General features: G+C 41.0%; 1 protein-coding gene across 1 annotated transcript; it reads left to right on the forward strand.

Annotated features, from left to right (window-relative positions):
• Positions 1 to 4,543: 4,543 nt before the first annotated feature.
• Positions 4,544 to 27,307, forward strand: STMND1 (stathmin domain containing 1). The gene is made up of 5 exons (XM_003788374.3): positions 4,544 to 4,624; positions 12,730 to 12,895; positions 17,608 to 17,759; positions 26,074 to 26,205; positions 26,879 to 27,307. The coding sequence occupies exons 1-5, from the start codon at positions 4,544 to 4,546 to the stop codon at positions 27,137 to 27,139; spliced, it is 792 nt and encodes a 263-aa protein (XP_003788422.1). The 3' UTR covers positions 27,140 to 27,307.
• The last annotated feature ends 342 nt before the right edge of the window (positions 27,308 to 27,649 follow it).

Genomic DNA, 27,649 nt, shown 5'->3' on the forward strand with positions numbered 1-27,649 from the left:
GGGCTGGGATCAGAACGGAGCCAGCTGGCCCAGCATTCTTTCCACCACATTCCAACAGAGAAAAAAAATGCAAGTCTCTTAGGGAGCTTTGTTCTTCCCCTCATTTTTCAGTTCTTCAAGCAGCCAAACTCCCCTGGAGCGTCAAACAATATGTTCAAGGCCAGCACGGAAAAATCACACCACTAATTCGAAAAGTCTCAGTGCTTTGTGCCCACGTACTGCCAAAATTGGAAGCAGTGAAAATCATTTAAATATTACTTTTCTTTAATTGTGAGAATATCAGTGTGTGAAAATTGCCGTGTGTAACCTTAAGAGTTGTTACAGCTTTCTAAAAAGCAAGCTTGCCTTTTCCAACTGCCATTCAGCAAGTATTGTTTCTCCTCTTACACATCCCCATTAAACTCTCAGCACAGAATTAGACCTACATAATATCTAAACGGGGATCAGGATAGATTCTTAAGGGTAGATGTAAATGGATGCCTTATACGTCTATGAGATTATTACAGCTACATTTGCTGTTAAGCTGCCATTCTCTAAGTTATCGCCCCGAGAGTGGTGTTTTCTCTCTGTATTTACCCAGTTTGTGTGGAATGAGCAAACATCAAGATTGTTGGCTTCATGCCACGGTTCAGCAAACAATTGTTCCCCTGTTCCTGGGCTTATTTATTTATTTCTGGTTGTTCTCGGCAAGGATCTGTCATACCGAGTCTCTTAAAGGGACACCTAAAATTAGGTTGGAATCTGCACTTGAGGGACAACATCATTAATTCGTGGCTGGTGTGATGGCATGCATTGGCACACAAATTACAAAAATCTTGATTATGCGAATGTTGTTGTTGTGTGTGTGCTTTTTAATGACAGTATTCTGGTACCGGTTTCCTTTAGGTATAGTAGTTGGCTTTGTCACACGACTGTTCACAGACAGATTAATCATGAACTGGCTAAATACAGTTGATACAGTTACTGAGGCAACCTGCCCCAGTGGAAACTTCAGAGACCTCCTCCCTCATGTCAAAGCAATATGGTGTGCATGGATGAAAGAGGGGAAGGTGACTGTTTTCCAGAAATACAATATTTGGGTTGAAACGTCTGACAAAGGGGACATGGAGAACCACAGCAAAATGAAACTTTAAAATGAGGTCTTTGAATTAAAGATGACACTCAAAATTCCACTCGTTGCTCACAATCTGATGCTCTCTGGTCTTTTTTCAGAAGCTACAACGCTGCCTGCTCAGATGCAAACCAGCAGGCAGCACAGAGAGGTTTTGTTCCTCACTCTACAGACGCCTGTGGAACAGGGTGCTCCAGTGAAGGATGGGTGGGTTTTATCAGCTGAATGAAGCCACTTAACAAAATGTTTTACAGGCCTGGGGATTCTGTCACTTAATGAGATAAATTCCCCTTCTATGGCAGTTACCCTGCAGTTTTTTGCCCTTCTGGAAAGGACACAAACTCTTTCTAGCTATTATAGTTCCATGTAGCTATTTAATAGCAGTGTGGGAATTACTTTATCACTTTAAATCAGAGGTCAGCCAACATTTTCTGTAAAAGGCTAAATGATAAATATTTTAGGTTTTGCAGGCTGTACGTCTCTGTCGCAACACAAAAGCAGCCATAGATAATCCATAAACCATGGAAATGTCTGTTCACAAACACTGAAACTAGAATTTCATATAATTCTCACAAATCACTTAATCATATTCTTTGATTTTTCTCCAACCATTTACAACATCTAATCCAGTCTTTGCTCATGTACCTACCACATCAAGGCAGAGAGGCGGCGGGATTTGGCCCCAGGGTCAAAGGTTTTTAACCCTTATTATTTAAGCCAATAATAGACCAATAAAGTAGATATACCCAAACGGCCATCAGCTCCCCCCATCTACCTAATCCTTAGCAAGCATTCAAAATGTTACTGTAAAAGTTAGTTAGGACATGTTTGGGAATGAAAGTCAGCACATAATTTTTCTGTTCGTAGGAAGAATGCTGGTAAACTCAGTGATTTTGGTGTTGGGATCAGAACTGATTTCTCTAGGTGTCTTTGCACTTCTCAGGAAAGCCTGGAGTCTGAGCTGAAATAGGAAAGCATTCACTATGGAATTTGAAGCTCCTGGGCTGCGTGTGACCAACCCTGCCCTAACATACCAACACCTCAGTAGTGCAGGGAGAGCTCTTTACTCTCTGGTGCATCCTGCATCCTGCACAGGTTAATTCTCCATCAGAGCAGAGACAAGGCAGGGACACTGACTCCAGAGCTTGCGAGAGGGCAAGTAAGGATTTCTTTTCTCTTTCACCAATTTACGAAGATCCCTTCTCTACTCAGGAAGAGGGATGAGAAGCTGGTATAGCATTGGGTCTCCCCACTGTAATTTTATGCATAAAAGTCTTCCTAGACTGAAAATACCTTCATAAATAGAGGCCAGCGTTCCTTTTCCTCTATATTTGGTTGTCTTATAGACTTCATCTTAATTCTTCCCCGTCATTTCCCCCCTCTCTTCTTTCTCCTTCCTGCCCCTTTTCCTTTTCACCTTGTTTTCAAAGAATGATTTAATATTCAGAGGCATTTTACAGCCTTTCTACACAAAGTGTGGCTGTATTTATTACCTGCGTTTTTAATGTAATTAATTTAATTATAAGTTTATATCCTTTAATTTTAATAAGGGCTGTGTTTAATAACTGGGTCCAATTACTCCTGATAATGAGCTCTCAGCAGCCAATACTAGCTGACCCTACTATTCCCCTAGACAGAAGGCATTTTCACATCTTTGGAGGCACCTAGGATGCTCCAGAAAATTCCTGCACAATATATTTGGGGACTGTCGCATATTTGGGGACCATCGCATACATTTACAGCAAACCTCTGTTCACAGAGAGCCTTAAAAGCCAAAAAAAAAAAAGTTCTGTGCAATACATCATTCTTCCAGTTCTACAAAAACCCACTAGACTTTCTCAGCAACACTTTATAGGTGTTCTTTGTGTTGGGTTATTCTAGTGGAGAATGTTCCAGGTTCCAGTTAGACCATTTCACCTGACTTATTACACCCATGAGCGAATACTTTTAGAGAAGTTCCACAGACACCATTGTAGCCTTGTTTCAACTATTCATTCATAAATCTTTAATGTTTGTTGCTCCAGAATTATAATGCTTTGCCTTGACTTTCATCTCGTCTTTCCTCGACTTCAGTTTTAGTAAAAGAAAAATTGACAGCAACATCCAGTAAGGCGGAGGGAGCATGAAACTTTCAGACACCGTAAGTTATCAGCTTCCTAGAACAGAGCTGACCACTGGTTTCCTTGGAAAGAGTTTTACGTTTTTAGGAATCCTTAGTTCTATTTTCATGGTGTTGTAGATGCTTAAAGGACTGAATCCGACCACCTGGTCCTCATCCCAGCTCCCTCATTAACTAGTTCCCAGAGGTGCTGGGACCATCACTCAAATCCTCAGAGCCTAAGTTTGCAGCCTGTACAAACAAGCATTGGTACACGATCCCTAAGATCCCTGTCGGGTTTATTATTATTATTATTATTATTCTCAAAATAAAACAAAAATAACAATAACAATTGAAAACAGATAAAGAGAAAAAATCCAGGGAAAACAAACTTGTTGCTTATTTGAGCAGTCTTTGGTCTTTTTTTGATGAATTACATCATTTTTATTTGATCCTCTGAGAAATATGACTAGCCACGCTTTTTCCTTACAGTGTCAGGGCTCGTAAAAAGCACCTGCCGTAAAAATGATTTGCGTGACCCATAGGGCGGCTGCCGAAGCTGTTTATGGTCCTAAGTGTCTGGTTTTCGTCACCGTGCGGGTTTCCGTTGGTGTGGCCGTCCCTTCTGAGGTAAGTCCTGTACCACTGCCTCTACTCCGGCCACCTGCCCTCAAGAGAGCTCTCCACTGACTGTCGCCTTCCACGCATAACCTTCCACACGTCCCAGCGGCATCTGAAAGCAGCTCAAGCGCTTGGCAGAGGCACCGGGAGTTGGGGCGTGTCCCACGCAGTCTCACAAAGGAAAAAAATAAGGTCACCGCAAGATGCTTACGACTCCAGTTCCTTTAAAACGAACTTGGCTAGACAGCCGGCCGTCTCCTCCCCTCCTCTAGCTCTGGAGAAGGCTGCAATTTGCATTCTAGTCGTGATGTAGACGCCTCCAGCCTTCTAGTTTTCAGTTTACAAAAGTCCCTTCTTCGCCGCCCAGGTCCCGCGTCTGAGTGACGCTGTTTATTGTGGCAACCATCGCCGACAGCTGCCCAGATGCCGAGCGCGTCCTGCAGAGCGTGGCAGTGCAGAGAGTGCGGGAAGCAGGTGGTGGGGAACGCAGGTGCAGGGGCGCGGGGCGCAGGGCACCGCAACGCAGGGGCAGGGGCGCGGGGCGCGGGGCGCAGGCACCGGAGGGCAGGTGCAGGGGCGCGGGACGCAGGGGCACCGCAGCGCAGGGCCAGGGGCGCGGCCGCCCGAGCTCGGGAACCCCCGGGGCGCGGCGGGGAGCGCTCGCGGGGGCGCAGGCAGAGAAGCCGGCAGAGGAGGAGCAGGGCGGGAGCAGCATGGGCTGCCGCCCTTCCCAGCCCGCTGAAGACAGAACACGCATCCCCGCGCCCAGGAAGGGCTGGGAAGAGGGAGTCAAGGTAAAAACGAAAAACAAACTAAAAAAGATAAAAGCGTTTAAGCGTGTGGGGCGTCTGGGGTTCCCTGGAGCAGGGTCTACCCAAGTTCACAGCTCCCCTACTAGGTGGGAAGTGGAGAGGACAGATGAGAGTAACTTTATTCTGCACGTGTTAACTGCTTTCTTCACCAGGAAATATACAGAAGATGCCAAAAAAAAAAAAAAGTATACTCATTTTAAGAAAGGAAAAAACTGAATTAAAATCGTAATGCTCAAAATACACCCATAACATTTGTTATCTTGTATCTTGTATCGCTGGTCGTTGCAGAAGTCAAATGCGACTCAAGTATTAACGATTTTAATACTTTTTTGCTGAAAGTAAAGTATACACTTTTGTAGAAGTATTTAATACTTTTTTGCTGAAAGAAAAACTATACAGATTTTTCTTTCTTAAAATGTGTATATATTTTTGGCATGCTCTGTAGATAAATACACACGTGTGTATATATTTATTCTAACAGGACCAGTTCTTTTGTGGTTTAAAGAGCCTGTGAAGGTGGTCCACACCTCAGGGCAGAGGCGGGGAAGAGCAGGGCCTTCTGCTCAGAGCTGGGACCTGCGGTGATTCTCAGGGGAAGGTGGGAGTTCCTGGAAACTTTCCTGTTTTATTGGCTTATGGAAAATGGTCCTTTGGTAGTTACTTACTTATAATTAGGCAAGATCTCAGGGCTCTCAGACGCTGTCTCCGGATCTGTCATCTGTGTGCTCTGGGTTGAGAGGCCCAAAGAGGGGGGACATCTTGCCCAAGGCCGCACAGCCTCTCTGGGGGCAGAGCAAAAGTAGAATCTAGAGTTCAAGAGTCTTTCCATTTGCCCTCAAGGCTACATCCCCTCTAATTCTTCTGGAGACATTAAGGAGATTTTTCTACAGAGTGGGACGTGGAGGGATGGGTTGGTTGGGGCAAAAACAAAGGCATGACTTCTTTCCATTCTTACCACCATCAGGATTTTATAAACAGAGCTAGGAGCCCTCAGGGGTTCATTTCAGGGGAGTTACCCCAAGATAGAGCTACCATGTAGCTTATAATCAAATCATACTGTTAAGAGTGAAAGAGAACTCACTATTAATAAATGCTCCCAGGCAATCTGGCTGAAGCCCAGCAAACTGGGACTTATGGCCACATTTCCTAGAGGGCATTTTTGGAATGACTGTTTAAACAGCATGCACTGCGTCTCTGCAGGTGCTGTGCAGGACCATTAGATGCTACTCAGAGCAAACACTGCACATGGAGCACATCTGCTGGCCTCTTGGAGTACGTTTCAGAAACAAGCACACCAGAGTCTAGTAAGGGCTGAGACTCCAGGCTGCATTCCTGGCCCTGGCGGAAGCCTTCACCAAAATGGCCACCCTTCTTAACAAAGTTTTCTGCTTTCCATCCCAAAGCTACCAGATCTGTGTTTATGGATCCATTACCATTTACCAGGTCTTTGTGCCTCTCCTGTCACCACCCTCACCAGTCTACTCCTCACACTGTCACCTATCTTCCCATGAAAATTTTTGTAGTGTGCAAAAGCTTTTACAATTTGGTCCCATCCTTTCTCTTGAATCTCATCCTCTCCTCTAAGACCAGTGCCTGTCTCTTGTGAGGCTGCCAGGCCCAGTGACTTGCAGGGCTCCATTCTCTCAGGCTTCTCAGGCCTCCATGCCTGCCCTTCCTTTGCACCCTGCCCCTGCCACCCTGCCTGCAGGGTTGATCTTACATCTGCTCCTGTCATATTTCAAAACATTTTGTTGTATTTGTTTCCATGTCTGCCTCCTATCCTGCACTGTTTCCTCCTTGAGATCAGTTATTGTTTCATCTTTGTATTTGCAATGCTTACCACACGGCATCAGATTGACCTGCAGCAGGCACTAGTGAATGCTTCTTGATCGGCTACGTGTCCCTCCCGGTTCTAAGACTCCTCAGTGTCTTCTTGTCTCATAGGAGCGTAACTAGTTTAATAACAGCCAGCAAGGAGAAAATTTAATATTAACATATCCTGAAAATAGACTCAGAGTCAACTGATGCATATACCTTTCCCTGTCCCAAGTACTTGACATTGGAAATCTGATCTGGGAGAGGTATGATTATTATTAATTAACCACTTTATAGCCATGAGAATAGTAATGCTTTTCCTACTTTCATAACTATAAAAGGCTTAGAGCTTACTTAGTAGGTCAGCAGTGTCTGTAAGATGAAATGAATCTTTGCTTGCATGAAATATTTATGTTTCTTAGAGGTGCCACTTCAAGATATTCTGAATTAAACTTCTTGAGACCTATCTACAGATGTTTTGTTCCTTTCTACCTTAGTCTAATCTAACAGGGCAAGAAGACACTGTAATAAAATAATGCATAATAATAAGAAAAGTATGAGAAAACTTTTCTTAGCTGGAGAAATGCTCTCCTTCTATATGAATAACTCAAAGTTCCTTGTCTGTTATAAGAGGAGACAGGCTAGATTGGCATAGATGGTCTCCAAGGACCCTGCACAGATTTTTCCCAATGGCTGAAAAAGGAAATTCTTGATTGTCAGTAAAAAGACCTCAATTACTTCCTAAAGTCCAACTTTTAAAACAATCATATTTCTGGCTGGGCGCAGTGGCTCACATCTGTGATCTTAGCACTGTGAGAGGATGAGGTGGGTGGATTGCTTCAGCTCAGGAGTTCAAGACCAGCCTGAGCAAGAGTGAAACCCTGTCTTTACCAAAATAAGAAAACTAGAAGGGTATCATGGTAGATGCCTGTAGTCCCAGCTATTCCAGAGGGAGATACTCCTGTGAGCTACAATAACACTATGACACTCTACCCAGGGTCTCAGAATGGGACTATGTCTAAAAATAAATAAATAAATGAAATAAAATGATCATAGTTCTGACTGTTTTGGAGAGTTGTTATTTATTATTCCATCTGTTAGAATTAAACTAGGAAAAACCTCAAATTTTGAAGAATTGATTCTTCCCAGATGTCCAGAGACAAATATATTTATAAATTGCATATACTAATAATTTAATTTAGAAAGGTTTTAGCTCCAGGAAGCCTCAAGGAGTTATCCCCTCAGAGCTGTTTGGCAAATAACGTACCCCCAGAGCTGCAGGACAGGTGTAATACATCCATGCTGAAAAAAAACAACAAACAAAACCCCACCTGTCTATAGTTAAAAGGGATACTTCTTAAATTGACCTAATTTGCATAACTGTTAGTTTGTAATTGACAACTTTTTAATTCGGTCTGAAATTGATAACATTTTATCCCCAGGTCTCTGAGGTATAACACAATGTTGATACGAATTGTAAAAAACACATTCAATCTGTTTTTCTGTTACAACTTCATCTGAAGGAAAAAATAAAACCTTCCCCCCAGTTCCCTGCTGCAGTACCATTGCTTGTACAATGGAGGTGTATTTCTTAACTGGTGTGGAAACACTGCATACACATCTAGAACCAGAACACTGTTTACCTGATTTCTGAGATGCATAGATCTAATTAATTTGTAAATATGTCTGGTTTTGAGCTTTGTCTATTCTCAAATCTACATCATGAAATTGGGTTAAAACTTCCAGAACATGCTGCATAGAGGTAAGATATTTGAGAGATGTTCTTATTTTTCAAAAAAGAAGAACCTTAATCTTTTGCTTTGGAAACAGAAGACTGGTTTACGTTGTTTTATGCTAAAAAAATTGTATTTTGTCCACTGCAATTAAGCTTTGGTCACTAACAGGGCTCAAGGGGAGGCTGTCTCTAAATAAGCATAAATAGGTAGAGATCCTTGCTAAGGCCTGGATTCTAATTCCAAGCAGTTCAAGTGGCTTTGATGAAACAATTGTGAGATCATTCAGGGGTGGTAGCATTTAGATCTATTTCAAGTTGTGAATCACAGAATATCTTTGTGAATAACCACCTTTTAGACTGAACGTATTCGGATTTGCTCTGAACTCCAATGTAGGCATTTTGTTGTTGCTGCTGTTGTTAAATCAATTACAATTTTCAGGATCTTTATTTGGAAATGTTAAATGAAAAACTTTGTCCTTCTGTGTAACTCAGTGCTTTACTAGGATCCAAAAATGATGGGTCTGTTGAACAAAATAAACTTGTGAAAATATTTATGTTACTATCACTGCAGATACTGGCTTTTAATCATTTAGTTAAAAGAAAGTAAAGAGCACTTAACATGATTTGCATCTTTACCTTCAGTATAAACTGAGTTTCTGGAAGAAAAGCCCCAGACAGGATTTTCTTTTCCTTTGTTATATATAACAAACACACACACAAACACACACACATATATATGTATGTGTATATATACACATACAGATTAGAACCAACCTCCGTAGTTGACCACTCCCTTCTTAAATTGACCTAATTTTCATAGACCAGCCTTCACCATGTGTACATATCAGTACAGTAGACTTAGTTCCCTATGTTGACACCTCCATATGTTGACCAAAGTGATCTTTGTTACAGTTCCCTTGAGTGGTATACTTATATTCTACTGTATATATATTTATGTATTACATTGCATGTAATATGTTATGTTTAAAGACTTTTCCTGGGCCCACTGACTCTACAGGGGTCACATGGGTAGTAACCATGTTTATGAAGAAAGACAGAGGGAGAAAGAGAGAAGCATGTACTTGCTTTTAGGCCTTCTCCTTGTTCTGATTCCTATTTCAGATACATGGGGGTTTTGTTTGCTTACTTGTGTGGTTAGTTGGTTGGTTGGTTGGTTTTTCATGTTTTCACATACGGTCTTGACCCACAGAACTAATTAACCCTAAACACAATGACCTCATGTTGGTTTAGCTGAAGTGATGATTTCGTCTACACAAGGTGATAGGAGCTATGTAAGACCTCCTATGAACACGCAAGAATCCCTAACTGACTTATGAAAACCTACCTGATCATGACCAGTGCTTCTATAAGCCAGCCTTTGCAATTTACTTAGCCTCTAACGGACATCAAATTTTGGAGTAATTCCAGAAAGTAGTCTAATGTGTACATGATTTTACTATAAGGTACCAAGAGTTTCATACCAACATCCTATTTTTTTATTTAGTTTTCCTAAAGGGAATGTCTCCTCCAGTTCTTAGAGTCATAATTTTAGAGCCAAGAGGGAGTTTCCTTCTTCAAACTGAGGCCCTAAGATGTCAATTCTCTACCTTTCTAATATTTCTGGACCTACTTCTTTCCCCTATTTTCACGGCCAATGTGCTAGTTGACGTTTAATCAAATATCACCTGGATAACTGCAATAATTGTAACTGATAATCCTGTTCTGTCCTTCCCTTCCTTCCACTTCCATCACTTATACTCACCCAAAAGTGATCTTTCTAAAAAAAAAACACACCTGGTGAATTTATTTTACTTCCATGGATAAAAATCCCATGAAGGATTTCTGTTGCATTCAGAATAAATCAGTCTCCTCTAACTTGTCACAAAAGACTTCCTTTTCCCACCTCACATCTTCCACTCTCTACCTCAACCTGTTTCCACTACGCTGGGATAGTTCACATTTCTAGACACACCATAGGTTTCATATCCTTCTCTTGTATATGCTTTTCCCTCCATCCAAATTGCCCTTCTCTCCTTGTCCACTGGAAACACATTCATCAAGACCCAATTCAAGCTTCTTCTCCTCTTTAACACGTTTTGCTACCCCCAACAAGACACAAGCTTGTATCACATATACTAAGGCTGTGCTGCAGACAGAGAGAGGTAGAAAACAGAGTCCTGAAGTCCTTCAGAGACTCAGCAGAGCAGAAGCACCCATGGGCCCAAAAAATAAAATTAGTAGACAGAAGAAGAGTCTCGAGAAGACAGTACTCCATGGAAGATACTTATATTCTTATCTCCTATGGAGACACTGAGGAGGCCTCCTCTGGTACGTGTCTCAGATGGAGAAGTTGATAACACCCACTACAATGGGACGTGGAAAAGTGGCCACCCAAGTGATGAAGGATTGCTCAGCACCAGAAGAGAGGAGCTGTGGTAGTTAGAGAAGGTATGAGAAAAGTCTTCCTGAACATGTTAACATGTAAAATGTACTTACTCTCAAAATAAAGGACAATTCTTCAAGTTGAATTAATTTAACTTCATGAAAAACTCATCACATTTTTCTTATTCCTTTTCTTTTGCTGTGGAACTAGGAAAAATTTGGCATGGATAATCACTTTGTCCTCAATGGTTTCTTAAATCACACATAGGCCGTATTTTTACACTTTGTTTTGACCTGTGTACAAGCAGTGGAACCGTGGTTTGAAGAAATAGGCATCCTTGAAAGGAGAAGGTTGGATTGTAAATTAGTGCAGTATTTGCGGAGGGCCCTCTGGAAACACGTGATAAATATAAAATGTGCATACCCTTGACCCAGCATGTCCGCATCTAGGAATCGATTCTCACAGAATGACAGGAAGGGTTCACACCGATATATATGCGTGGATATTATTCCAGCACTACCACTTATGAAATTGAAAAGTTAGAAATGACTTAGATGTCCTTCGGTAGGAATTGGTCAAATAAAGTGTGGTATAATTATATAATGGACTACAGTGCCACCACCATTAAATAGAATGAAGTAGACGTATATATGCTGACATAGGAAACATCTCTGATATGTGTCAATGGGGAAAACGTGTTACAGAAATATGTCATTAATGTGTAATTCTATTTACTTTTTAAAATAGCTTTATTGAAATATAATTCACATACTCTATGATTTACCCACTGTCTTAGTCTGTGCTAGTGTAGCAGAATACCACAGACTGGGTAAGTTAAAAAGAACAGAAATTAATCTCTTGCACTTATAGAGGCTGGGAAGTCCAAGATCAAGGGAACACAGATTTGGTTGTTTGGAAAGGGCCATTCTTCCATGTTCTCACTTGAAGGCAAGCCAGTTCAAGGCTGTGTGAAGTCACTTTTATAAATGCCTTAATCCCCTTATGAAAGGAAGAGCCCTCAGGGCTTAGTCATTTCTTAAATGTCCCACCTCTTAATACTGTCACATTGGTAACATTTGAATTTTGAAGGGCACACATTCAAACCATAGCATCCGTTTGAAATGTATAATTGACAACCATCAGGCAGGAAGATCACTGGAGCCCAGGAGTTTGAGGTTGCAGTGAGCTATGATGACTTCCTGGCACTCTAGTCCTGGCAACCAAGCGAAGCAAGACTGTTTCTAAAAGAGAGAGAGAGAAAGAGATTGATTTTACAATAAACTTAGTTGTTGTTTGTTTGTTTTGTTTCGTTTGGTTTTTAGAGACAGGGTGTCTGTCACCCAGGCTGGAGTGCAGTGGTGCAGTCATAGCTCACTGCAGCCTTCAACTCCTGGGCTCAAGAGATCCACTTGCTTTAGCCTCCAAACTGCATGAGCCACCATACTTAGCCAATATTACTGTTTTTAATCAGCAAAAACAATATAGTTTCATTTTCCTTTAAACTTAAAAAAAATACCCTAGTACCTCTACTGTGATACTGATGATTATGAACTTGCTCATCTGGCATCCTTCAGCACGCTTGGCATGGTATCTTGTATCTGGCAAATTCATGTTAGGTACTACATTAGTTTTCTATTGCTGCTCAAATAAATTAACACAACTTTAGTAGCTTAAAACAACACAGACGTATTCTGTTACACCTCTGGAGGTCAGAAATCCAAAAGCAGTTCCATGGGGCTAATGTCAGGGCGGTGCAAGGCTGGCTCCTTTCAGAGGCTCTGGGGAAGGAGTCCTTCCTTGCCTTGTCCTGCTTCTTGGAGCTGAATTCCTGACTTTGCTTCCTCCGCCTTCAGCTCCAGTACTCTAACGTTTTCCAATCTGTGGACCTCTCACCTTATCATTTTCCCCTTTTCTGTAGTCAGATCTCTGTCTCCTTTTTATAAGGACACTGGATAATTCAGGGTAATCTTGCCATCCCAAGAACCTTAATCACACCTGCCAAATTGTTTTGCCATATATGATAACATCTAGTTTCTAGGTACTACTCAGCCTACCACAGGCACTGGTTGGCTACAGAGCACAAACCTGACCCTGCAACCTTGCTTATGTTTTCCGAGAAGTCTTGACTGTCATAAAGCTGTTCCCTTTTCACAGGCTGATGTTGCCAAGGGGGCTTGCAGCCCCCAAAAGGAAACTGCACTGCCCAAGGACACTGTGAACAATGCAGAGGACCTGAAACAAGCCCCAATGGGAAACTTACCCGGAACCATTCTAGAAAGTTCTCCATCTCCCAGTGAAAGAAATCGAACAGTAAATTCAGGTAACCTTCCTCCACCCTATTCACGTTGGTCTTTACAGAGCACTATTTCTCTAAATATATTACACAATGTCCGTTTGGTAGACCTTTTATCACTGCTCTGTGGACCATGAAGTACTTTAAATGATAAGATTTTTATCCCCAAGACGTTAGAATTTAGTCTTAGGTTTTCATGAGGTGAGTAAATAATGCTACATATTAATCTTCTTGTTGCTGAAGTAATTAAAACCATCTTAAAAAAAAAAAAAAACTAAGAGCCTTTTTGAGAGTTGGGAACAAACCTTTGGAACAGCTCTTGCAAAGTTTAAAGGAATTTAACCTCCCACTATGTTAACATCTTTCCCAGGGAAAGTCTACATTTTCAAAAATAAATAAAACCTACACCAAACTGTGTTCTGCAGCTTTCCCCACCCAAATTATCAGCAAATATACAATTAAAGAATCTTTCAAGATGTAATTTAAATGAGGTGGTTACTCCCTAGTGTGGTCTTTAGAAACTATTGGTGGTTTTTTCCCTATGGCGGGTTTCCCTTTACTTGACTTACCCCCCTGGTGTTGATTTAACTCACCTTATTTGTAGTTGTCAGCCTTTGCAACAGAGTGAACTTCAGAGACCTCAAGGAAAGCTGCTCCGTTTTATTCTTCTCTAGCCACAAGTAAGGACTGGAAAACAAGTTAACACATGTGATTATTTTTCTTGGACTTTGCTGGCACACTCTGGTTACCACAGATTTTAATATTCTCTCTCCTCTTGCAGCTCTGATATGTCAACAAAACCTCTGAGATGATGTAGGTGATTGGGGAACGCAGGGCAGGAGCAGCCCCTCTTTTTCTTCTCTGTCTTGGGCCAGCTCAGACATTATTTACCCTCTGATAATTCTGTTGAGACCCTCTCTAGACGGCAACATGACTGCTAAATATCTGTGTTGGTCACAGACCACAGATTGTCAGGCAGACAGGGACCAGGTGTGTCCTAGGACCTCCAACCCCCAGCACTGCTCTGAGGTGTGTTAGGAACCAAGCTGTGCAGCAAGAGGTTGTGAGTGAGCCAGTGAGCCACGCTTCATCTGTGTTTACAGCCAGTCCCCATCACCAGCATCACCACCTGAGCTCCACCTCCTGTTACATCAGAGGAGGCATTAGATTCTCATAGAAGCACGAATCCTACCGTAAATGGTGCATGCAAGGGATCTAGACCTCATGGTCTTTATGAGAATTAAATACTCACCCCCTATGGCACCCCCCAAACCCCTGTCTAAGGAAAAATTTCTCTTCCATGAACCCAGTTCCTGGTGCCAAAAGGTTGGGGACTGCTGTCCCCAACACAGTCAGTCCTGCCAGCCACATACACACTGCTAAAACTGTATACAGAAGGCAGGAGAGTGCTGAGCCAGAGCAGCTGGGGTGGGAGACAGCCACCAATGCAGCTGTTTCTTAAATGTGGTGTCACTGAGTGTTCAGGAAGCACCTTCCTGCAGAATGAAGAAGACCGTGTACCCTAGACTTGCTGTTTGCTCTCTGCCCAGTTGCTTTTCTTCCTCCGAATTCTGGGTGTCCTCCTTTCTGTGCCTCTGTTCTTCACCTGTGCAGAGTATATTTGTTAAGAATCTCAGGTTTCACACTATTTCCCAAGTGTTTCCTTTTTAAAAAGCTTTTTATTTAGAATAATTTCAGATCCAAGAAAAGGTGCCAAAATCGAAGAACACCTGTATTCTTTCACCCAGATTTCCCAAATGTTAATGTGCTAACACAAGGACTTTTTTTTTTCAGTTTTTGTCTGGGGCTGGGATTGAACCAGCCACCTCTAGCATATGGGGCCAGCACCCTACTCCTTTAAGCCACAAGTGCCACCCAAAACAAGGACTTTTTTTTGCATACTCTCCATACAAGGATTGAAATCAGGAAATTGCCATTGATGCAGTACAATTATCTCATCAATAGACCATATTCAGAACAGGTGTGGTGGCTCACACTTGTAATCCTAGCACTCTGGGAGGCTGCGGCCAGAGGATCCCTTATGGTTAGGAGCAGGCGTCCTCAAACTACGGCCCATGGGCCACATGCAGCCCACCTAGGACATTTATCTGGCCTGCTGGATGTTTTTGCCACCATTGCGGGTCTTGCTTAGCAGCTGACTCATCCTGGGGCCCGCAGTCCAGCCCTCCAATGGTCTAAGGGACAATAAACTGGCCCCCTGTTTTAAAAGTTTGAGAACCCCTGCTTAGGAGTTTAAGACCAGCCTGAGCAAGACTGAGACTCCATCGCTACAAAAAGTAGAAAAATAAACTGGGAGGAGTGGTGCACACCTGTAGTCCCTGACACGTGGGATGCTGACAGAGGAGGAATGCTGAGTCCAGGGCTTTGAGGTTGTGTTGAATTATGATGATGCTATTGTACTCCAGCCTGGGTGACAGAATATAGAAAAAGATACTCAAATGTTGTCAGTTATCTCCCAAATGTCCTTTGTAGGTAAATTTCCTGTTTGGGATCTAATCCTAGATCACACGTTTAATTTGGCTGTCAGATGTGACCAGTCTCCTTTAACCAGAAGAACTTCTCAGCTTTTTATTCGTTTTATGCCCTTGACATATTTGAAGAGTGTAGACCATTTATTTTCTGGAATGTTCCTCAATTTGAGTTTTTCTGAGATTTCCTCATAATTAGATTCAAGTTATACATTTTTGTTACTATCAAAAATACTTAACTGATATTGTGTTTTTCTTAGTACATCAGATTAGGAAGTATGTGAGACCTATATTTGACCCATTAGGGATTTTTTTTTTTTTTTTTTTGCTTTGAACAGTTATTTTTTGAATCCAGTGCAATTTACTGATTTTTTAAAATTACATTTGGAATTTTAGTCACAGTTAGAAAGCCTTTCCCTAAGCCAAGAGTAAAGACAAATTCACCCATGTTTCCCTGTATAATTTCAAATGACATGAGAAAATACTAATGTAAATGTTAACTATATGGGAAAAAATGGTATGTCCAGTATTATGTCAAATTTATTAAGATAAAAGTTTACTAACCAACAAGGGTAATCTCTGGGTGGTGAGAACATGCTCATTTTTATTTTACCATTTATTCTTTGCTGTATTTTCTAAACGTATTACAGTAACTATGTATTACTTTTATAATAGCACAATGTCATTTAAACATCCTCCAACATTCCCCAATAGCCAAAGAAAGCAAGAAAACTAGTTGAAATGACTGATAGACTTGAGGGATTTCTGTATAAGTTAGCTACACTTGCATGGGGAGAAGACACGCACGGAAAGGTACTGAAATGGGAAGGGATTCATTGGAATTCCTTGCAATTGTCAATTAGAGAAATCTCTCGTAACAGAGAGGTTACTATTGTCAAATGAAAGACGCCTGATTAGTAAGTGTGTGTTTTCTGTCTGCCCAGCACAAATTCATGAAAACTGTCTTTGCTAACCTCTGAGGTTAGAAATTTTCATAAAAAGATTCCATCCACAAAATGGAATGGACTTGCTTTATTTGGGGGGGGGGCAGGCAGGGCTGGGCTTGAACCCGCCACCTCTGGCATATGGGGCCAGCACCCTACCATTTTGAGCCACAGGCACTGCCCTAGGATTTGGCTTCTATCAGGGTTTCGAGGGAATTACAAAAGAGAAGATAGCTCATTTCTGAGGATGCCCCATTGCACCCTTTTTGACACGAGAAGCGAAACTGCCTTTGGCCCAACAGACCAGGGGCCTTTATTTAATAATGTGATGGCATAAAGGCAGCAGCTTATTTGCTTATTTATACAGTGCGGTGACTTGGAATGGGGGCCTCTCTCATTAGTGCAACTTGTAAAGACTCTCCCATAAACTGTTTCAGTGCTCATTTTTAGATCACTAACAAAAATTTAGTTGATATCACTACAATTCTTATTTGGTTTAAAGACTCTTCAAAAAGGCATACTTTTACTTATGTAGATTTACCAGATGGTATAATTTTAAACTCAGGGTTGCAGAACTAGAAGTCTCTTGGCAACATCACGCTGTTTATCCTCTGTATACAAAGCATAGAAACCAAACTGCAACTCATAATAGTCACCAAAAGAATATCTGAGTCTTAGCTGTGGCTTAGCTACATAATTAGTTGAGCAAACCCGTGTTGTCAGACCCAAGTGTATAAGTGTTGTTACAACAAAAAGGTAGTACATAGCAGCACACAGAAAGACTTTCTGTTATGTTAATATGTGACCTGATGAGTAACTGGCATACTCTGTAAGAGTATTAAAATTTGAACTTCAAAGGATTGCAACAATTTATAATAGAAACAGATATGTAGGTAAGAATGCTGAGACTAAGATTTAATTAAGTAACACTTTTCTTTTTTGTTTATTTATTTAGAGGCAGGGTCTCACTCTGTCACCCCGGCTGGAGTGCAATGGTGTAATCATGATTCACTGTAGCCTTGAACTCCTGGGTTCAAGTGATCCTTCCACCTCAGCCTCCTCGCTGGAACTACAAATACACACCACAGCACCTGGCTTTTTTTTTTTCAGAGATGGTGTCTCACTATATTGCCCAGGCTAGTCTCAGATCTTCCTGAGTTGTCCTCCCAAAATGCAGGGGATTAGGCATGAGCCACCATCCCTGGCCCTAATTAAGTTGCATGATTTATAAGACACCCATTTAGCATTTGATTGGTAAAAATCTTCAGTCTTAAATTTTGCTTTCTTTTATCTTTCCCTTTGGAACACCTAGTGACCAATGGATTAATCAGTAAGCCCCAACCCCTACAGAATCAAGAGCGACAGAAGTCATCAGACATCCTGGAGGAACTAATTGTTCAAGGAATAATACAAAGCCACAGCCAAGGATTTAGAAATGGAGAATCATATGATGTCATGGCAAGTAATTTTGTAATTAACATTAGCTTATACTTAAAAGTAGCAATAGAACATGATTGATCATAGGCCATTATTTCCAGCATATTTAAATTATAATACAGATAAAAGCATTTATCTATGTCAGATTTTTCTTCCATAAACCCTCCCACACCATCCTTTTTTATGGATTTAAAAATTCTCATAATTATTAATGATTAATCAATCCAATAAAATATTTCTTGGGTTTTACTAAGTTTGAAAAACAATAAGCCCCATTGAATAACATGCCTTGATTTTTTCAGTAATTTTTATTATGGATTGCCTATGTCATAGGCGTCATGCCGGGCATTGGGAATATAAAACTAAAATCTGCTTTATCCAATAAGAAAATGAGCCTATAACAACACAATGTTTGAGGTGATGGATAATTACCTGCTAATTACCCTGAGTTGAACATTATAATGTTCAAATGTTACTTAATGATGTTATTGAACACCATTATTGTATATATTATTGAATATTATGAATTATGTCATTATTATGAATTATTGAACATTAGAATGTATACATGTATCAAAACATCATATTATACCCTATGAATATGAACAATTATGTTTCAATTAAAAATAAAATAAAATGTTAAAAAGAAGAAAGAAAAGAAAATGGACCTAAATGCCAAAGCTAAAATAGATACGCTTATGTATTTATACATATGCACACCCTAAAATCAAACATGAGGAAATAAAGACAATTCTAGAAATAGTTATACTACTATTTTTGTTTTTGTTGATTCACCTTGACTAACCTGTCATTGTTTTTCTTTAGTGAGAGTAATATTTTTACTCGGATTTTAACTGGTTTGGCCAAAGTCCAATGTTCCAAATTTTTGAATAAGTTCTATATAAACCCATGAAGAAGATAGCGAGTTTTGTCGTTGTCATTCTTACAAACAATGTTTTGTCATTTGTTTGGGTTTTTGTTTTATTTTTCTTCAAGTCAGTGTTCTCAAGTACCACCAGTAATCCTTGATCCATAGGCAAAAAAAAGATGGTGAAAAAAAAAATAATAACAAAGAAAAGAACCTGCAGGAAAATGAATGGAAAAGAAAGAAAGAGCAATAGTAGAAATAAAGCCCAGAAATCAGGATGGTGCCTGTGGCTCAGTGAGTAGGGCGCTGGCCCCATATACCGAGAGTGGCGGGTTGAAACCCAGCCCTGGCCAAACTGCAATAAAAATATAGCTGGGCATTGTGGGGGGTGCCTGTAGTCCCAGCTACTCGGGAGGCTGAGGCAAGAGAATCACCTGAGCCCAAGAGCTGGAGGTTGCTGTGAGCTGTGACGCTATGGCACTCTACCAAGGGTGACAAAGTGGGACTCCGTCTCTTAAAAAAAAAAACCCAGAAATTACACCAAATGCTCCTTAATGGTTGCCTATCCCTTCTTCCTAGGGAAAACAGTTGATTGAGAATAAAAAGACTCATTATTTAAATCAAGTTTTCCACCCAGACCAAGTCACTTCATGTTTGAATAAAGTTAATTTCCTTCTCTGTGTGTAGGGAATGTTGAGAACTCATGAATAAAAGCTAAAGCGGCATTTTCTTTTGAAAAAGGAAAATAAATCTTGCAGAAGGTTTTTAGGGGAAAAGAGAGGAGATTTTTTAGCCTTCTGAGTGATATTATCAGGCTGCCAATTATAAGAGGATGTGGGGGGAAAAGGAAGGTAAAAATGCACCATATAATAAAAACAATAATGCCAACATGATGACGATTCACATTTGCACAGTGCTGTCCACATTTTGGAGTATTTTATCAAATTTGAAAGTACTACAAGAAAGATTGGGGTTTTTAATGTCAGGGAGGTGGAAAGATATTTTTCTAGCTTTAGGTGAGTCTCTGGGGATGAGATAAAAGAAGGCCTGTGAAAAGAAAAAGACAGGAGAGCAGGCCAAGTGGAAGAGGATGGATTTTGAAAACACTCAGTAGCTAAGCAGCGCCTTCATAAGAGAAATGCTGTAGACACAGCTTGGTGTTAACACCAGCAGGAATAACATTAAAATATTTCTCAGCGATGCAATTGCCAGACATGAATTAGTTCTGACTTAGACCTTGCAAGGGAGCAGGCAAGGTTAATCAATATAAGCTACCTTGTGAAAGCAATATACTTATTACAAGAAGTGAAAACTATGGGCTTGACGTTCAGTAACATAATTAAGTAAACAAAGATGAAGACTTTCATATTATAGAGACAGGGAATGGTTTTTAGGAGCAGAGTTTGGATCATTCTCAAAAGGATTTAAATGCAACAGCCTGCAAGAATAACTCAGTTCGTTCTCTCTCTCTTTTTGCTTTGGTACTAGGCCATGATATCAACATAAGCCAGGTTTGCAACAGGCCAGAGCAGCAACACACGGCCCTTTGTTTTATAGCCCCACACAGTAGTCTTGACCTGGCTGTCCATTGGAGTCACCTAGTGAGGTTTCAAAAATCCCAATGTCTGGGTCTCACCCCTCGCACCAGTGCCAAGGCCTGGGGCACGGCTTTCACTCTTTCGAAAGCTCCCAAGTGATTTCTGTGGGCAGCCCCGGCCTGGAACCACTGCCCTACGGTTTCAATGAGCTGTAGACAAAGCTGTTAAATTCATTACCCAGCCAGGAAAAGTTACAGCTTTTGAAATCGTAGTCCATTCCCTATTCATTGTCAAAGAGAATTCTAAAACATTCCTGAAAATATCACATTTCGGGAACAGGGTGTAAAATTATCCTCAGGAAGCCTGTGGAGATGAAGAAGAGCTGCCGTGGCTCGGTGTCACAGATAAAGCCTGTTTTAGTGCAGGTGCACTGAGAATCTATGTGTGTCAGACTCCGGGTGTCTTGCATATTTTGGGAAAAGTGATAAGGCCAATGTAAAAAGATGAGAATGAGTGCTGAAGGACTGAGAGGGAGCGTGTTAAGAATGGAACTATTACTATTTTGAACTATCTGATACATAATTTTTTAAAAAGACCAGGTGTGATAAAATTGGCTAAGAAACAAACCGAGGAGCCAAGAGAAATACAAAGGAGGCGTCAGAAAAAGGATTTTGATGTCAGCAGTTACCACAATGGGGTGAATCCGATCAGACATGTAAATATCATTTCTTCATTGCGCTAGGAGAATACATTCTTTTAAATAAAATATTATGAGGAAAATAGAAGAATTTGTGAGACTACTTTAAAAATAAGTCTTCCTGTGTGGTCCAATAGTATAAATAAATACAAGAGAATTTTAGACATAGGTCTATCTCCTTCCTTCCTAACCAGGTCAGTGTCTTTCATTGAGTTAGTTTGAGTGGAATGGAATAAAGCATGCTGAAATGTATGGGTCCTCCATTCATCTTCTGGATCGGGGGCATCCTCTGCGAGCCAGTCTCTGTATCCACCATACAGCCCTTTTGCGTCCATTTTCCTTATATTTATCACTTGCTCGCTAGCGAGTACTACAGCAATCCCTAGCACTCTCTGGATAATCAACTTTCAGAAATGTTCTTACTAATAGAATTTGTGTTTACTAAGAGTTAAAAATGTATGCAAAAATTATAATATTTAAGAAGCTAAATAGCATATTAAGTGAATCTTTCAATGTAGTTCATTCCAATGAGAGTTAGGTGACTACGTTATAATGTGCCTTGGTTTTATGTACCCACGTCTATGAGTATGGGCTGTGGACCACTGTAGAGAGATATGTTAGGCTTTCATTGATCCACAAAGGTTAGCATTGGGTTTAAGTGTCATTTATCCCAAACTCCCTTCCCCCTACTTCTTAGCATATCCTGGGTTTCCCTACAGGAAGGTCTGTGAATTCTTCCTTGGACGCCTATGTCTGGTCTGAGTTTATTCCCTTCTCTGTGAAACTTCTGTACTTGGTAACCTTTAGTGTAGTTAGGAGGTTTGTTCACATTGCATCAGAGTCTCTAACGTTATTTACTGAACCTCATGTGGAGTTTTTAAGGAGGAGGAAGTTGACTGGGGTAGGACTAAATAGCGTCAGTTAGGGATCCAAGTGACCTTCCCCTGGAGGTCTAACGGTGACAAAACAGGAATGACCAGATCTTTTGCAGGAAGCTTTGTCCATTTCCTATGTACAAGACTCCCTTGAAGGAAACAAAGCCAAAGTTCACTTACAGGTCAATAGTTAAGAAAGCTGGGTGGCACCTGTGGCTCAGAGAGTTAGGGCGTTGGCCCCATATACCAGACGTGGTGGGGTTCAAACCCAGCCCCTGGCCAAAAAAAAAAAATAGTTAAGAAAGATCTAAGGAATACACAGTGCATGTAAAAAGTAATAATTACAAATTAAGTTGTCCAGAAACAAGACTCCAATCTCTGGACATGGTAGCCCTCTACTAGTATTCTTGAAGAAAATTAATTGAACTGGTAACTTATAGGCTTCAAATTTGACGTTTTTTCTCTTCCCTTCTTCTCTTTTCTTTTCTTTTTTTACTTTAAATTTCTGCTGCAGCATCTCTCCAAGTAAAATATGATCATTGTTATCATTTTTAAGTGCCAACATTTGACAATAATGATTTCATAAAATTCAGTGGTAAGGAACGCAATTGTCATTCTATACATTTCTCAATTCCTTTAACTTAAAATGTTGAGCTCAAGAAAAACCAGGGCTGCCTAGATAGGATTAACTTCCTCAAGGGGAAGGAAGAACATAAGATCACGGACGTCATTTTGGGATTAAGCCACCCCAACGGGAAAATCCCAAGTTCTCTCAGAACTACTGATCTCATCACTTTAGTTGAGGTTCAGACTCCTACACAAAGCAAACCCTGCTTTTCTTTATTGGATCTTGGATTATTACTTCCATTTTCACCCTCTACAAGTGAACATTCCTTAAAAAACCATTTTCATAGTCATTTCACAGTATCTCTAGTTGAGCCACCATGTCCCTCTTTTTAGCAGATGGCTCCTGCCAGCAGGAAGCCTAGAAGCCAATTGTCATAAAAATAATACAAATGGTGGCAGTGGGGAGGGAATTTGCTTTGAGAACATCCCACAGTTTTCATGTGGTGAAAAACTTCTCACTGCATAAAACGGATGGCTCTAGGGAGCCAGAACGTCACTAAATGTTTTCCCTTTAGAAGCCTCTTAGAATCAGAGATTTCAAAGCAGGAAGGAGATTTAGCCGTCCTCAGTGTCCTCACTATTTCACAGTTGAGAAAGTGGAGCCTGAAGAAAAGAGGTACTTCAGCCCCGCTTGGGGTGTCTGTGGTCACCCTGGGTGGAATCTCAGGCCTCCTGCAGCTGGCCTGCCTGTGCACCAGCTGGCCTGGTGAGTGATGGCACTGCACCCGGGTTAGGATTTTCTGTGCTATCATTGCAAAAGTCACTGCTTTTACAGAATGAAAACAATTTACTGAGTGGTTGTATATACTTTCCTCTTCCTTCTTCCTTCCATTTCCCCCCGGTCCTGTGAATTAAGTATTATTAAACCTATTTTACAAATGAGGAAAGTGAAACCACCGTTTACAATTGTAAAATTGGTTGTGAGGATGTATAACCCCCCCCCTGGGTGAGGGGCTCTTTTACAACTGGAAATTTACTCTGGAAGTGAGGATAATGTAACCTAAAAAATGTGTACGCTCATATTAATTTGAAATAAAAAATAAGCTAAATAAAGTAAAATAAAATAAAACAGAAAGGGGGAATAAGACCAGAACTGTGGTAAGGGCCTGAGGTCAGAGGCACAGGCATCGCTGAAAGTAATGAAAATAACCAGCCACTGTCCTCTAGTTTGTTTTGCTATAATTGTTACTCGGGAGTTGTATACCTGATGACCATAGCGATTCTTAACTTTCTCCATAGATAACATTACTCTTGTGAAACCTAAGGCTAGTTTTTGAGATATCTTCCAGGCCCTGCTTTCTGGTTAGAAGGTAGAAGGACTGACCCACCCAGACCAGTGGCCCCACTATGAGGAATTGATTTAAGGAGTATGGCCACCCCCACCCAAGAACCAACTCAGCAAAGAAGACAGTGTCTACCCCCCTATGGTTCCATCCCAAACCCAGCCAACCAGAAGACCCAATTGCTTAGGATTTGCCCCCCCCCCCCGCAAAACTATCATTAAAATCCCTTTTTTCCAAATTTTGGGGGAGGTGGATTTGAAAAATTCCTCCCATCTCCTCACACGGCACCTGTGAACGCACTGAACTCTCTCCCTGCTGTCTCCCCTGCTGTCTCAGTGTATCGGCTCCATCTCGAGCAGTGGGCAATGAACTTGCAGAGTTCAGGACTCATGGAAAGTCATAGCCAAGCCGGGATCCAAACCAAGACCTGTCTGAGTCCCAGAATCGGGTGCCTTTTTTCTACTAGACTAAACTGCTTGTCCTTGTTTGTTTGTTTATTTCTCAATATCTACAACATTAACGGTCTGAAGAGCCAGTGTCTTAGAAATTATGATGAATATTAATAGCTCTGTTGTTTTTAAAAAGTCTTTAGAGAAATTATCTAGAACAGCATTCAATTCATTTTATCGTGAAAGCTTGGAGTTCATTAAACCTCTCCCGCCCCCAGTTGTAATAAATCTGTACATAACTGACCTAGAGAGACGCCTATATTAAATTAATTGGCGAAAGCAAATTGCAAAGCAGTGTGTATGATGTAATTCCACGTAGGGTCTAGTTAACATTACAGATGTCTTAAATGCGTATTATGTCTGTGGGTCGTCACTACAGAAGTTTTGAAACAGACTGTGTTATGGTCTATTATTTCACTTCCAAGAAACATAGTCACCAGCATCTTTTCTGATTCACCCATGCAAGTTTCAACTTGCTCGGCTTATAGGTGCTGCTGGAAGGGCTGCATTTGTTTCTGTCCATGCAGATTTTACATTTCTTGATTTTTATGCATCTTAAAACTTAAGTAATGACTCAGATATAAAAATATCTGTGCATAGAAGATATCTGAAAAGACAGACACCAAAACCTTTAAAAAGGTTCATACTAAGAAGTGGGGTTTGGTACCCGTAGCACAGTGGTTAGGGTGCCAGCCACATACACCTAGGCTGGCAGGTTCGAACTCAGCCCGGGCCTGCTAAACAATAATGACAACTGCAGCAAAAAAATAGCTGGGCTTTGTGGCAGGCACCTGTAGTCCTAGCTACTCAGGAGGCTTAGACAAGAAAATTGCTTGAGCCCCAGAGTTTGAGGTTGCTATGAGCTGTAACACCACGGCACTGTACCAAGGCAACATAGTGAGACTCTGTCTCAAAAAAATAATAATAAAATAATAAAATAAATAAGAAGTGGGATTGGGGGGGCCAGGTGGTTAAGAGAATTGGGAAAGAATTGGGTGATTATATATCATTTTAATTTTTCATAATAAATGTACATTATAAAACATTAGTTTAAAAAAGGAAAACATAAATTTAAACTTTCTCATAGACCCATTACAAAAATTTTACTTTTCTTGTAACTAGAAATGATAATTAGAAAGTCATTATGCTGCTTTGAATTGTCCAAAGGGCATTTGATCATAGGAAATGAGATTATTTTTTCTCCTGGCATGAAAATATTTGTAAAGTTCCAACAGCAAAGCCCAGCCCAGAGCTGTTGCACAGTAATTGTTAATTAGCTCTTCCCAGCTCAAAACAAAAAGCAGTAAAAACTAATCTCTGGGACAAATGAAAGTAATTTGTAGCTTGTGGAATATTATAAAATCATCAGGTTGCACTTTTCACCTTGAACTGCAGACTCATCCCTCATTCCTCATCTTTCCCTTCTTCTATTTAGGCTCAGAGCACCTTGCATTCCCAGCACCTTTTCTGGAGTAGCCTAGGTTTTTAAGGGATCTAAGAGATTTTATATTTACAAATTTATTCCGTTGTTAATAGCTATCACATTGTTGCTTGTTTAATCTGCCTCTAGAACGTCCAGCTGTTGAGGATTCACTTTTCCTTTTTATTTCTTTTACGAGACAGTCTCACTCCATCACCCCAGTAGATTGCAGTGGCATCTTCACTGCTCACTGCAACCTCAAACTCCTGGGATCAAGTGATCCTCCTGGCTCAGCCTCCCCACTGGCTGGGACTACAGGTGTCTGCCACAACATCCGGCCAATTTTTCTTATTTTTTGGTAGAAGCAGGGTCTTGCTCCTGCTCAGGCTGGTCTCAAACTCCTGAGCTCGAAGTGATCCTCCCGTCTAGACCTCCTTGAGTGACAAGATTCCAAGTGTGAGCCACCGTGCTGGCCTAGGATTGACATTTTAAACTGTGTTTATTCCAATTTCCCTGACTTTGTCCTCTGTCAGTAGGACAATATGGTTTTCTTCACTTTACAAAGTGTCTTGTTCCAGGTGAACACAACTGAGAAGCCACTGAGAAAGCCACCAGCCAGGCTGAAAAAACTCAAGATCAAAAAGGAAGTAAAGGATTTCACAATAAGGGACATCGAGGAGAAGATGCAGGCGGCAGAGGAGCGCAGGAAGGTACTGAGCTCTCCAACCCACAGAGCCTGAGGAGCTCGCTGCACCCTAAAATGAGCTTATGTCCATATTTTACATGATCTGAGTGCTTCGTATACTATATATTTAGTGTTTTTTTAAAAATTTCCATTTAGAGGAATAAAGCAATATCTTGAAGTTGGTTGAAGATTATAGTTTTGTCTGTAAGGCCTAAGTAAGAAGTATCCAATTCTCAAAATTAAGTGAAGTATGGAGTTTTCCTCAAATAAAATAATAAGTTTAATTTGGTGTAGGGATAGGAGAGGTATAGTGGGGTGTGGTGTTAAGCTGAAAAGAGCCCTTGCAGAGCCTCAGACAACACCAGCAGCATTTGTCCATGTGCCCCCAGAACCCTCTCCCTGCCATTCTGTCTCGACCCAGCCTTTGTTTTGGGTCCATAGCCTTCACTTCCCAGCTCTCTATTTGGCCTTTCAGAGCAAGAACCAGATGCCAAGCTCCATGAGGGTAGGCTCTGTGTCTGCCTTCATCACCAGGAATTTCTCAACAAGCTTTGGTTACATGACTGAATAATGAAATAGACAGAGCCATCAGGGTTGATTAATAGACAGACCCATCAGTATTGATTAACAAGCAGTCTTGATAAGAACTTGTGGACAGTTGTTCAGGCTCTGTTTCACTCTTCAATACTGCTTTTTAGAGTAAAGAAGACAAAATAAGAAAAAGGTTACGGAGAGACCGACTTTTGCCCTCAGCCAGTCATTCGGGGTCAGCTGAACTGAGTAAAGGACTTCAAACAGTGAGTTCTGGGTTTGACCTGTCCGCCCTGCAGGAAGGAGAGCCCCTGAAGAGGAAGAACAGTAAAAGTGACGTAACTTCACTTGATAGAAGCTACAATTATGGAAGTATTGTGGTTGTGGAGTCAGACGTGTCCTACAATCAAGCAGATGACATATTCTAGTAGGCCATTTTCTGTGAATTTCTTAGGAGGGGATCCATTCTCCCCAGTTGTGACATTCTTAGTGTGTGTCGTGTTCTTTGCCTGCCTGACCTCACTGTGTTGGGATTTCAGCCTTGGGCTTAGGAATGATTGTGTGAGCTGAAGGTTAGTTGAGTAAATTAAATGGCCATGCTAGCTAATAAGTAAAAAGGAGAGAGAGTTGACCAGCTTAGATGTTATAAGATTGGTATTCTCTTTCATGTGCTTTAAACGTTGTAAAGATATCTTTATTTTATGAGTATTTTCATTCAGGGCTGTCCCAGCTGATGCCCTACGGGATACGTGCAGATTGTTTGAAAATTCTTTCACTTACCTGTGGTGTCAGGTGTTAGATATCATGAAAAGTGTGCACAGAACTTTTTTTTTGCTCATCAGCTGTAGTTAGTGTTTGTGTGTTTAATGTGTGGCCCAAGACCACTCTTATTCTCCCAATGTGCAATGGAAAAGAAAAAAGATTGGACAACCCTAGAT

The sequence above is a fragment of the Otolemur garnettii genome, unplaced genomic scaffold (assembly GCF_000181295.1).
Source record: "Otolemur garnettii isolate 467f Iridium unplaced genomic scaffold, OtoGar3 scaffold00026, whole genome shotgun sequence".
Classification (NCBI taxonomy): Eukaryota; Metazoa; Chordata; class Mammalia; order Primates; family Galagidae; genus Otolemur; species Otolemur garnettii.